At 46.3% G+C, this 13,315-nt stretch overlaps 1 protein-coding gene across 1 annotated transcript; it reads right to left on the reverse strand.

Moving 5' to 3' along the window:
* Nucleotides 1-1,425: 1,425 nt before the first annotated feature.
* Nucleotides 1,426-5,350, reverse strand: yju2b (YJU2 splicing factor homolog B). Its single transcript, XM_076985217.1, has 10 exons — nucleotides 5,235-5,350; nucleotides 4,788-4,843; nucleotides 4,639-4,692; nucleotides 4,459-4,541; nucleotides 4,290-4,345; nucleotides 4,105-4,165; nucleotides 3,450-3,592; nucleotides 3,166-3,338; nucleotides 2,782-2,920; nucleotides 1,426-2,612 (listed from the first exon to the last, which is right to left on the reverse strand). Exons 2-10 carry the CDS (start codon nucleotides 4,788-4,790, stop codon nucleotides 2,062-2,064), a joined length of 1,263 nt encoding a protein of 420 aa, XP_076841332.1. The 5' UTR covers nucleotides 4,791-4,843; nucleotides 5,235-5,350; the 3' UTR covers nucleotides 1,426-2,061.
* Nucleotides 5,351-13,315: the final 7,965 nt, after the last annotated feature.

Here is a 13,315-nt window from a genome sequence, read left to right on the forward strand (position 1 = left end):
CCATCTAGGGAGTTTTTCCTTGCCACTGTTGCCTTTGGCTTGCTCATTAGGGATTTGGACCCGTATGATTGTTAACCTTATAAATCCTGTAAAGCGCTTTGTCACAACATATGTTGTGAAAAGCGCTATACAAATATATTTGATTTGATATCGGTGGAGCACCTTCTACAATACACTGAAGCATTTATAAATGTGCAAATTTAAAATGTGCAGTTAAGTACATTTACCTCCCCACACACACACACACACACACACAGAACATCTTTCATTTGTCATATACACAGAGGTGTCAATTCCAGGTTCAGAAAGTAAAAGTCCTCACCAGGATTTTGATCAGGCTTCCTGGATTGTGTTGATTCCACTAATTTTACCTGGATTGCACTAATTAGAAAATCTAGCAAGCTTGAGCAAAATCCTGGTGAGGACTTTTACTTTCTGAACCTGGAATTGACACCACTGCTACACACCGAGTGCTGCTAGTGAGCCAGTACTCACAAGTTCTCCATGTGGTGTGAGCGAGACAGTGACACTACAGGAAGAACGTGTGAGGCATGTATGGCTCCATCTGAAATGATATACTTCCCTCCTAAACAGCACGCCAAAACAGTGTGTGATAAAGGGTAGTATGTCCAAATACATAGTATGCATTAAAAAGTATGCGAAAAGCACCCACGAGGCTTACTGAATCGGGAGCCATTTTGAAGTATGCGATTGCAGCACACTGCTGTCCTATCCCATGATTCAACTGAAGCGTTTAACTATAATCGTGTGATGTCATATGGCATAGGTAAAATGGCGGACGTAGTATGTCCGAGGTTGTATGCATACTCTCCAGACGCCTATTCAAAGAATGTACTGCTTTAACGGTTGTACAGAATGTATTGCATTGAAATCTAATGCATACTGCTTAAGTTTGGGATTGAGCCAGTGACACAGCAGAGAGAACATGTGAGTGAGACAGAGACATCACAGGGAGAACATACGAGTGAGACAGAGACACAAGGAGAACATGTCAAACGGTGACACCACAAAGAGAAAATGTGAGACAGACAGTGACACAGATAGAACGTGTAAATCAGACAATGACACCACAGAGAGAAAATGTGAGACAGTAACACCACAGATAGAACGTGTGAATCAGACAGTGACACCACAGAGCTTCAGACAGAACCAGTACTACTGCAAGTCAGGACAGCAGTCAAACAGTAGAGCTGCTCCAAGCAGTGAGGGGCCTGTTGAAGGAGCAACAGCACAACTGACTACGGGAGCATAAACGAGTGTCTGGCTGTTAGTCAGAGAATCACAATGTGTGTTTTTATGTGCACATAGTACCATACAGATAAATTATTTTATAGTCTATTGTTTGTGACAAAATTTCAAATTTGACATATGGAAATAATGCATTCGTGTTGTGAACATCAGTGATATCTCCTAGCAGCTTTTATTCATGGAAGAAATCCAGTGTTTACTTAATTATGTGCCGATACCAGACCAACCCACAGGCCAACATGAATAGGAGGAGTACAAATACGGTAACTGATACAGTAAATACAGTTCTCATGTAGGAGTCTTTGACAGCCAGGAGTTTTATGCACTATCAATGCCCAAATCATCCAGTACAGAAGCCTTGAAAAACACAGATAAATCTCTGTACAATATCAACATTCTTTGTTTGCGCAGCACTAGTGCTCAGAACACACAGAGCACGATTGCTCAATTCCCTATAGTTGCAGTCACTGTTTAACTACATTGCTAGTAGAGGGAGTTCAGTTGTAATTTGTAAATGTTTCTTCTTACTGGAGAGAATATTACTAAAGAGAATATTTGAGAATACTTAAGTGTGTGTTACTTCAGAAGAGCCTGATTATTTATAATTTAGTTTATTTATAGGGTAAGGGCTATATGGTGTCAGTTAGCAATGTCATACTTGAAAAAACATGAATGATGTTACTGAATGATGTTACTGAATGATGTTACTGAATGATGTTACATCCGCTGTTGTTCTGCTGTAACACGGGTGGTGATTTTAAGTAGCGTTCTGTTCCTAAGCCATGGAGCGGCTCACTGTCCGGGTTCCGAGTCCGAATCGCTGTAGTCTGCTACTAGAGACATTCCAGAGAAGGATTTGGCACCACTGTCCCCCATAACTCTCTGCTGGGCCTCCAGGGCCTCTTTCGTCACACTCCCATCCGTGTTAGGCGTGTGTGTGTCCAGCGTGCGTCCCTGTGTGTGCGTGTGTATCGTCTCCGCAGACGGCCGTGCCGTTGGGGATTCTGCACGTTGGTGTGTGTTCTGTATGCACGCGGCGTCTGGGTCTGCTCTGTCTGGGCTTGAAAGGGAGCGTGGGCGGGGCACAGGGGAGGCGGCGGTGGTGGGCGGGGTTCGGCTGGGGGTGTTCGGCGCAGAGCTCCCGCCCTCCGACTTCCTCCGCACCAGGCTAAGAGAGCAGGGAGGGGCGGAGCCAAGCGCCTTCGCCACCGCAACATCTCGTCCCTGCTGGCCCAGCCGCTGCAGTAGGCTCCCCACGGCGCCCCCTGATGGTGTGGAGGAGGCGCTGAACCAGGACCGCGAGGAGATCTGCTGCCTTTTCGTCTGCTTCCTGTGCTCATACGCTGAGACACGAAGAGACAAAAACGGGGAAATCGGGGAAAAGAACAAGGGAAGACACTTCAGTGCAAGGGCTCGCCCAATTACCGCAAACGAAATTTCCCCGGTGCTAATGCTGAAAGCATCTATGTCAATAACAGAAAACACAACAAAAGGAGTCTCTGTGATCCTCACAGTCAGGGCTCTGGTAGGTCAGAAGTGAGGCAAGCTTCTTGTCCTCCTCCTTCTCCGGTAGCAGAGGGATGGACAGACCCGTCCTCTTCCGCACGGCGTCATCTTTCTCCTCCTCCTCAGATATTGTCTTCTTCTCCTCCTGGGTGTACAGACAGCACACATGCTTAGTGTCGAACTAGCCCTAGAACTCATCGCACAAACAGAAAGGCCACATCGAATTAGAAATCTTTTATTTATTTACTTTCTTAAAGAGACCTACATTTTTACCCAAACAAGTGTTTTTGTTTTATTCCTAAGACAAATATACAGACTAATGACCTGTTTTTTTAACTATTTATTAGTTACATCAAGAGTGCTATCCCTTCTCAACAAAGAGGTAGATACCCTAAACTTCCTGCGGAGGGCACTGTTGAGCTGAAAATCATCCTTCCAACCAGCCTGTTGTTCCTGCAGCTCGGAAAGTGAAGGAATAGCAGCACGCAACTTCTCTTTGTCTTTCCCACCATGATCCAGCTTATACATTGCATCTGTCTCCAGCTTCTCTTTCTCACTGCGCTCTGGGCCACACACACAGAGCACGAGTGTTAATAAAGCCACTCAAAACACATGGTTAACAGCAGTCACTACCGTGGCATTAAAAAGTGTGTGTGTGTGTGTGCACGCTGTACCAGTGGTAAGAATCTGTTCATTTTCAGCCATATCCCATCTCTCCTCTTTCCGCGTGGCCCCGCTCACGATGACGTAATCACAGGTGGCCGGGTCGGTCTGCATCTCTATGTAGTTCACACAGAGGTGGCACTTCATTCTGAACCTGGGGTTTTAACACACATAGCAAAGTCATGTTTGTCACAACAACAGTACTGTAGATCTGCTTTTAGTTAAGAAACTCTCAATCTTATTTACTTTATTACATTGTGTTGTCTATTATTTTCTAAATCTAATTATCTTAATAGTTTTATCTTATTTACTTTACTTTTTTATTATCTTATTTACTTTACTTTTTTACTTATGTTATTTTAATATTTTTATCTTTAATTTCTTTTAACATTTTCTTTTTGTCTTATCTCCTTTTAATGTTTCTTTTATACTGTAAAGCACTTTGAGTTGCATGTATGTATGAAAGGTGCTAGACAAATAAAGATTATTATTATTATTATTATTAGTGTAGACAAACACATAATACTCTTTTTCATGAAATGTTAATATATTTGTATAAGTTACCATTCACACATTTTCGTTTGTTGTATTGGTATAGTGTAGTAAAATATCTGTCAATTGAGTAGTGTAATAAATACCTGTATATTGGGCTAGGTTAATAATTACCTGTATATTGGTGTTGTGTAATAATTCCCCACTTTCTTCTTTTCTGCATTATATCGAACCCCTAAAATCCAAAGCAATAATCTTGGTAGGAGATGCATGTCATGGATCAAGATAAATCAAGTGTGTTAGAAAGCTGTGCCATGAGCTGGTGCCTCTGCCCATCAACAGCCCTTCAGGGTGCTTACCCATGCCTATGTGATTCTTACAGCCATCACACCAGATATTATAGGGCATCTCAAACCTGCAGGCACAGGACACAAGTTAGACAACATCTTATGGATTTGAGTGTTCAGGAAATCTTGACAGTTGGGTTGAATGTGATAAAGTGTGTGTGTGTGTGTGTGTGTGTACTACCTAATGATAAGGATGCCCTGTGAAAGTTTCCTGGCTCTCTCCCGCAGCGGGTGAGTATTCCAGTAACCATTGATGGAGCCATGCTGTGGATTGAGACAGAGGACAAATTTCAAATTACATCGGGTGTTTTTAGATTCGTGTACTGTATTAACCAAGACGAATCTTTCGGTTATTACTCACTTTAACGGGATCAAAATCTGGAGGGTAGTACTTGTTGACTCCTTTTCTCTCCCCCTAGAGACGTCACAGCCATTAAAACGCAAAGATTATTTACTTGACATCGGTTACAAATTATATATATAACTACAATAGTGTTAAAGGTTACAAACCATTTCGCCGATTAAAGTCCAACTGTCTCTCACCAAACGGGAGGGACGAAACGCACCTGAAGTGATTATAGGACGGAAAAATGAGGAAAATGTAGCTAATTAATGCAATGATATAACCACTCGTTTACTTTAAATAGATAAATAAATGGTTACTGTTATTGTAAGTTACTGTTCTTCGCTGTCTGACATGAACTAGTTAAATAGTTAAGCAGTTAGCCCGAAATAACTAACGTTACAAACAGGCCGTTCTTCACTTGCTTACTAGCTAGCTACCGAGCATAGAGACATGCTAACAACACACTGGCTGCATTTCTGGATTTCTTCATTTACTTTGACATTAGGACTTCATAGACTCCACGTTCACATTAAAAAGTCTCGCATACTATTGAACTGTAAAAAACGTTACATGTTAAAGGAACAAGTTACGGTTTACTGTCTAATACTCACCAAATTGTGAATCCTGAAGACAGACTTGTGTCTATGACTTCTATGGCAAGCGAACTACCGTAACAGCGTTTGCATTGAACCGACTCTATTCGAACAACATCATATCGCCTCCTAGTGGACGGAGTATAAGATAAAATAAATCGTTGAATAAGCAGAAAAGCAGCAAGCACAGTTACAAGGACATGTCTTCAAAATGATGTGGTTTTGTTCCCATCAGAATGTGGCGCCCGTTTCATGTCGTATAACGTGTTTTGCGACATGTCTCCGCTTAGAGTAAATTTGACAGGCAGGGCAAGTGTGTGTGTGTGTGTGTGTGTGTGTGTGTGTGTGTGTGTGTGTGTGTGTGTGTGTGTGTGTGTGTTGGGGGGGGGGGGGGGGGGGGGCTCTGAGAAGGAGGATCACTGGCACAAAGATAGACTAAAACTCCCTTACAATTTATTCTGCAATTAATTCTGCAAGCTGTGGTGTGAATGAAATTAACTTGTAACATAACTGTAATGTTCCAGTTTCAAACCCCTTTTTGGAACATTGAATTGAATCAGATGAGAAAGTATCTAGTAACCCCCTTCAGAATGATTTCAAATGGCATTTCAATTTCAAACTCATTTATTGTTTATTCTTTTTGTTCTTTAAAAAAAATATGAAAAGAAGAAAAGGGAGCAGTGTTACAGTAAAATACATTTACAGCATTTGGCAGACACCCTTACCCAGAGCAACTTTCATTTTTATACAAGTGAGCTATTTAAGGGTTAGGGCCTTGCTCAGGGGCACCTCAGTCATGGCCTCATATCAGGGAATCGAACCTGCGACCCTCCGGTCACAAGACCAGTTCCCTAACCGCCAGGCCATGACTGGTGTTACATGACTTATAGTGTTACAGAGAATAAGTGACTTCATTAAAGACCGAAGGATATAGTTACAGTAAAAGATAATAGTGTTTCAGTGATTATATGATGGAGCAATAGTGACACCATAATGTAGAAAAAGTGTATGAATTGATGGAGAAAGAGAGGAGATTGAGAAATCTGGGAAGGTTCTTCTTTGCTACTGCACCCGTCCCTTTTTCAAAATGTCCATCACGGGAGACGAGTGAAGGGGGATGGCGTGATGGAGACAGCGAGACAGCAGGGGGATGTACGGGGCAGCGGAGGAGGACGGCTGCTGTCCTCAGGCTCAGGTGTGCCGGATCGGATTTATGGCGTAAACACCAGCCGCGCAGCGAGCTTGAGATTCCGCACTAATTCCCCCAAAATGCTTCCCATAAAGGCCCCTGCATTCCCGGCCCGGAGCAGACGAGCCCTATATGGGCCAGAGAAGAGGTCTGCGCCATCCGGAATATGCTCCGGCGACCTCGCCGAACACCTGAGCTTCAGCGCACACCTTATGGAGGGATCACGTGACAGGCCCAGCGCGATAGGTCCAGCATGACAGACGCTGGATGCATGAGTCACCGTGAAGTGACCGCTGCTCATAGAGTGACCACAGAGTGAACATGGATCAGACAGCAGCTTCTCCTGTTTGGTTCAGCCCTGCAGTGGTGCGATCCAGGGAGAACATCTCCGGGGAACTAGAACCAGAACTATAACCATAGAACTACTTTTTGACCACACTGCAATTACATATTCACATCTATATATAGATATATCCGCGTCTATATGCATGCGGAAAGTATTCACTTGACTTTTTCCACATTCTATTACATTACAGCCTTATTCCAAAATGGCTTCAATTAGTTTTGTACCTCAAAATTCTACACACTATACTCCATAATGACAATGTAAAAAAAGGTTTGTTTTAATATTTAGCAAAATTTTTGAAAATAAAAAACAAACAAAAAAAAATCACATGTACATAAATATTCACAGCCTTAGTCATGACACTCAAAACTGAGCTCAGGTGCATCATGTTTCTACCAATCATCCTTCAGTCATTTTGACAACTTGATTGGAGTCCACCTGTGGTAAATCCAGTTGATTGATTTGGAAAGGCACACACATGGTGATCTGGGGAAGTGTACAAAAATATTTCTGCAGCATTGCATGTCCCAATGAACACAGTGGCATCCAACATCTGTAAATGGAAGAAGTTTGGAACCACCAGGATTCTTCCTAGAGCTGGCTGCCTGGCCAATCTGGATGATCTGGGTAGAAGGGCCTTAGTCAGGGATTTAATCAAGAACCTAGGGGTCACTCTGACAGAGCTTCAACATTGTTCTGTGGAGAGAGAAGAACCTTCCAGAAGGACAACCATTCCTGCAGCACTCCACAAATCAGGCCTGTATGGTAGAGTGGCCAGACGTCGCTCCTCTGTAAAAGTCACAAGATGACCAGCCCCCCTGAAGGACTCTCAGACCATGAGAAATAAAATTCTGTCGTTTGTACTACCCTCCAGATTTTGATCCCCTTAACGTGAGTAATACCCGAACAATTTATCTTGGTTAATACAGTACACAAATCTAAAATCCAATGTCATTTGAAATTTGGCCTCTGTCTCAATCCACAGCAAGGCTCCATCAATGGTTACTGGAATACTCACCCGCTGCGGGAGAGAGCCAAGAAACTTTCACAGGGCATCCTTATCATTAGGTAGTACACACACACTTCCTTTTTCACATTCAACCCAACTGTCAGTAACCCAACTGTAACTCTTGACCGCTTATCACTTGGCCAATGCCATCACTACAGTGAAGCCATTTTGAAAAGCCTGTAACATAACAAAATGTGGAAGAGGTGAAGTGCTGTGGATACTTCCCGGGTGCACTGGAATTTCACAGGTAAATGTGAATCATGAAGAGACCACAAAGAAAGCATAAAGAAAATCTACTAAGAATGAGGCAGGTCCTGAGAGGTCAGTTGAATGGGAAGAACAAAATATCAGCACCTACATTCTACCAGTCATCAGATATCCTACTGGCATAATAAGCTGGCCAAAGGAGGATATTTAAGCCACTGACATCAAGAAAAGGGATCTCGTTGTAACGATTCACGGAGACGGGGGTGACGCAAAAGCAAGATAAACAATTTATTAAACAAAACAGAAACCACAGGCAACCAGAGATAACAACTAAGGGTGGGAGAAGACACACTAGATCGAACATAACACAACAACAACACAGCAACTAAAGCAACGTAATCAACGAAATATCAATGACAACGCTAGAATCACTAGAATCAAAACACACAAAGGAAGGACTCCTTTATAAACGAAGGTACGACAAATATGAAACTACAAAAGGGGAAACGGGTAGACGGGGACAAATGACGAAAGATGAACCAAAGCAGAGAAACGGGGAGGCAGGGAACAAAATACTAGGGAAGATCTAACAAACCAGAGAACAACTAAACGAAACCGTAAAGACACAAGAGAAGTACAACAGGGAAGACAAAGACAGGACTAACCATACCGGCGTACAGGGAACGAAGGAAAGACATAAGTACAGAGCGTGGACGTGAGCAAGGCTGGCTGAACAAACAAAGACCGACACGGGAGTAACACACCACGGGGATTAAATACACTGAAACAAGGGAGGTAAACGAGACTCAGGTGTTAGTGCTGATGATCAGGACATGACAGATGGAGGGAGAAACGAATGGGAGCGGGGAGCTAGGCGGGACCAGGGAGGGGGGTGGGGCTAAACGTGACAGAACCCCCCCTCAAGGCGTGCAACTCCGGGGCACGCCAAACAGGGGGAGCCGGACGGACGCCGGGGACAGAGACACTATGACACAGAGGGGGACGAGCGGGAGAGGCCAGGGCAGGGACAACAGATAAGGGGTAGGATGGAAACAGTGGGCCAGACACCAGACGCACGGGAGAACTGGGACAAGGGACAGGACAGGGAGTAGGTACGGGAGGCGAGACCGAGGGGGCCGGACAAGGGGTCAAGGGCACAGGACCGGACGCTTGGGAAGACTGAGACACAGAGGCACACAGACTGAGGATGATCGAGACAGGGACGGGAACAAAGTGGGTGACGACCTGGGGAACAGAGATAGGCACAGGAACATGGAGGACGCCACCACGGACAGACACCGGGACAGGTACGTGGACGCGGACAAGGACGCACACAGGAACAGGGACCAACAAGAAACCAGGGAGGGGGCAGGGCAAAAAAGGGAACACAGGCGAGTGCAAGACAGGAGAAACAAGAGAGTGAGCAACAGAACAGTCCAGTACGGGACCAGCCCCTGGCCCACAGGCGGGCAAAGCAGTCACTGTAGGGGCTGGCGTGACCTGAGGAACGTCCCGGGGAACCGGCGGATCTGGAGGAGCGTCCAGGAGAGCCGGGGAAGGGTCCGTGCGCACAGGCAGGTCCGGCTGAGGGACAGCGGAGACCGGGGAGGCCGGACGACGGGCCGCAGGGACCGGAGGGACCGGCCGGCGGGCCGCAGGGACTGGAGGGACCGGCCGGCGGGCCGCAGGGACTGGAGGGACCGGCCGGTCCCTGCGGCCCGTCGTCCGGCCTCCCCGGTCTCCGCTGTCCCTCAGCCGGACCTGCCTGTGCGCACGGACCCTTCCCCGGCTCTCCTGGACGCTCCTCCAGATCCGCCGGTTCCCCGGGACGTTCCTCAGGGACCGGAGGGACCGGCCGGCGGGCCGCAGGTACTGGAGGCGGGGACGCCGGGCAGGCGTCGTCCGGAGCAGGCGGGGACGCCGGGCAGGTGTCGTCCGGAGCAGGCGGGGACGCCGGGCAGGTGTCGTCCGGAGCAGGCGGGGATGCCGGGCGGGTGTCGTCCGGAGCAGGCGGGGATGCCGGGCAGGCGTCGTCGCCGTCAGGGACCGGAGAGGCCGGCCGATGGTTCGCCGGGACCGGTGGTGCCGCCGGAGAGCAGTCATCGGAGGGCGGGGCCACCGGGGTGCGCTTCTTGTGCACGGGGGTCCTGAACCCGTCTATGATCAACAGGTCGGCAGGTATCATCCATGAAGCTGACTTGCTTGTTTCCTTACCGAACCTGTCGAGTAGTAGCTGACAGAATCCCTCCACTGTCCATGCGTCTGAAACGCGGCGTGCCAGGATAATGTTCGCCCATTCCAGGGCTTTTCCTCTCAGCAAAGACCTGAAAAACAGCACCAGTATGTCCTCCGATGGAGCGGGGATCGTGAGGAACTGAATATAGGCCTTGCATTGAAACACAAACACCCTGACATGTCCGTTTTCGCCATCGTATTCCTCTGGACAGAGGCATAAGGAGGGTAGCGCCACGGGCTTACCCGCGGAGTCTCTGATGAGCGTAGCTTGGACTGAGTCTAATTGTTGCTCGAACAAGTCCATGTGACACGGCGGTATTGGTAGGAACCCGGTACCCTGATCTCGCTGCGTCATGTTAAACTGGTCGGTCTTTATGTAACGATTCACGGAGACGGGGGTGACGCAAAAGCAAGATAAACAATTTATTAAACAAAACAGAAACCACAGGCAACCAGAGATAACAACTAAGGGTGGGAGAAGACACACTAGATCGAACATAACACAACAACACAGCAACTAAAGCAACGTAATCAACGAAACATCAATGACAACGCTAGAATCACTAGAATCAAAACACACAAAGGAAGGACTCCTTTATAAACGAAGGTACGACAAATATGAAACTACAAAAGGGGAAACGGGTAGACGGGGACAAATGACGAAAGATGAACCAAAGCAGAGAAACGGGGAGGCAGGGAACAAAATACTAGGGAAGATCTAACAAACCAGAGAACAACTAAACGAAACCGTAAAGACACAAGAGAAGTACAACAGGGAAGACAAAGACAGGACTAACCATACCGGCGTACAGGGAACGAAGGAAAGACATAAGTACAGAGCGTGGACGTGAGCAAGGCTGGCTGAACAAACAAAGACCGACACGGGAGTAACACACCACGGGGATTAAATACACTGAAACAAGGGAGGTAAACGAGACTCAGGTGTTAGTGCTGATGATCAGGACATGACAGATGGAGGGAGAAACGAATGGGAGCGGGGAGCTAGGCGGGACCAGGGAGGGGGGCGGGGCTAAACGTGACACTCGTCACATTGCATGGAGGGGCTCCTCCCAAGTCCAGCAATTTGAGACGGTACACTAAGTGGAAGGAGGGGGAGGAAGGATTGGTGAATATCAGAGCCACCATCAAAGCTGAAACAACCATGATCCAGGAGTGCACCCATAAGATGGCTCCTTATTAGCGAGAACCTCAGACAGCAGGAACCTGAGGATGATAGGAATCTCCAGCGTATAGTGAGGACAGCTGAGAGGATCATTGGTGTCTCTCTCCCCTCCGTCACGGACATTTACACCACCCGCTGCATCTGCAAAACAACCAGCATTGTGGACGACCCCACCCACACCTCCCACAAACTGTTCTCCCTCCTCCCATCGGGAAGAAGGTACCGCAGCATCCGGTCCAACACGGCCAGACTCTGCAACAGCTTCTTCCCACAAACCATCACACTCCTCAACGCCAGACACTGAACTGATGGACTTCTCCTCCATACATACACACACACTCACCCACACACACCCAACCACTTATCCCTGACAATGTGAAGGCACTTGCACTACACACACTACTTCACTGCGACAGGGACTCCCTTTGTAATATATACTGTGTATTGCACATGGCACAATTTGCACTAACCAAACCTACCTCTTACACTTCTCTGTCTAGTGAAGTGTCTGTGCGCTCTCTATATACTGTACTGTCTGTATTGTGTTGTACTGTCTGTCCGTTGCACTTATGTTCTGTCTGCACTGTGTTTTATGTTGCACCATGGTCCTGGAGGAATGTTGTTTCGTTTCACTGTGTACTCTGTATGTAGTTGAAATGACAATAAAACCTCTTGACTTGAATCTTGACCAGGACCCATCATGGGAAGATTAACCCCTGCATGGTATGTACCACCGGCAAATAGTTGAAGTGGTTGATATGAAAATTATACCAGTGGCTGGAAAGCCCTGCATTGAAAGACAACACAGAGGCATTAATCATGGAGACACAGGAAATACAAGATCAATAGATCTAGGGATCTATCACCCCACACTGGAACCCAGATGCAGGCTGTGCAAAGATGCCCCTGAGACAATCCAGCACATAACAGCAGGATGCAATATGCTAGCCAGTTAGAATATACATGGAATGCCATAACCAAGTGGCTAGATAGATAGATAGACAGACAGACAGACAGACATATTTCTAAATCCAGCTGTAAAAATGGGCCAGAGGGGAGCCATTCCTTCTCTGAGCTTCTGCAAGGAGAAAGTAAGAAGATCAGTGGACGTACAGTGGAATATCCCCCAGGAATGTCCTTACTCAGACACTATGGAATCCAGCCCGTCTGAGCCTAGAATGGCAGGAATCTCGTATTAGTGTCACACAATGGAAAAAACACTCTCACCCACACTCAATAAAACACACGCTTAACACACGAGGGAGGAGAGGACTTACAACACAGCAGACAGATCAGAATGTCTGGCTGGAGCGTCTTATCTGAGTGTATACCACAGGAAAGTCAAGCTTTCGCTCCCTCACACCCTCTCCAACATCTCATCAGCCACTCTGTGCTTAACCTGCTGCCAGTATCCAAAAGATGATTGATTTTCTCATCATCTCTTTGCTAGATGAAATGTCCTGATTATAGAGATTACAGAATGTCTAATAACATCCAGAAAATCTATCTGGAGAGTCTTTTAAGAGAGAATTTCCTCTCAGTATTCTTCATCTGAGAGATCTTGGGCAGGTGGGTGTATCTGGAAAGGGCAGAAAGATTTGCTGTTGGAAAACAGATTGACAGTGGGGCACAAAAATAGCTTATGCTTGGAAGTTTCTTCTGGATCAGATCCGCTGGGAGACCGCTGCACTTGGTACTGCACACAAACACCAACTCGTTTGGACTTGTTGTGCAAAGCACGAAAAATAAGTGTGTCTCATCTTTCAGTTGAATCTCTGTTATAAATATACGGACGTGAATTATATCAGTTGTGTGTTTCAGATTTGTGCAATAAAAGCTCAAAAGCATACTGAAGCTAACATGGCACTGACCAAGAATGCTGTCAAAATAAATACATTTGCGATTTTATGAGATATAAATTTTCTAAGCT

This window comes from Brachyhypopomus gauderio, unplaced genomic scaffold, assembly GCF_052324685.1.
Source record: "Brachyhypopomus gauderio isolate BG-103 unplaced genomic scaffold, BGAUD_0.2 sc37, whole genome shotgun sequence".
Lineage (NCBI taxonomy): Eukaryota > Metazoa > Chordata > Actinopteri > Gymnotiformes > Hypopomidae > Brachyhypopomus > Brachyhypopomus gauderio.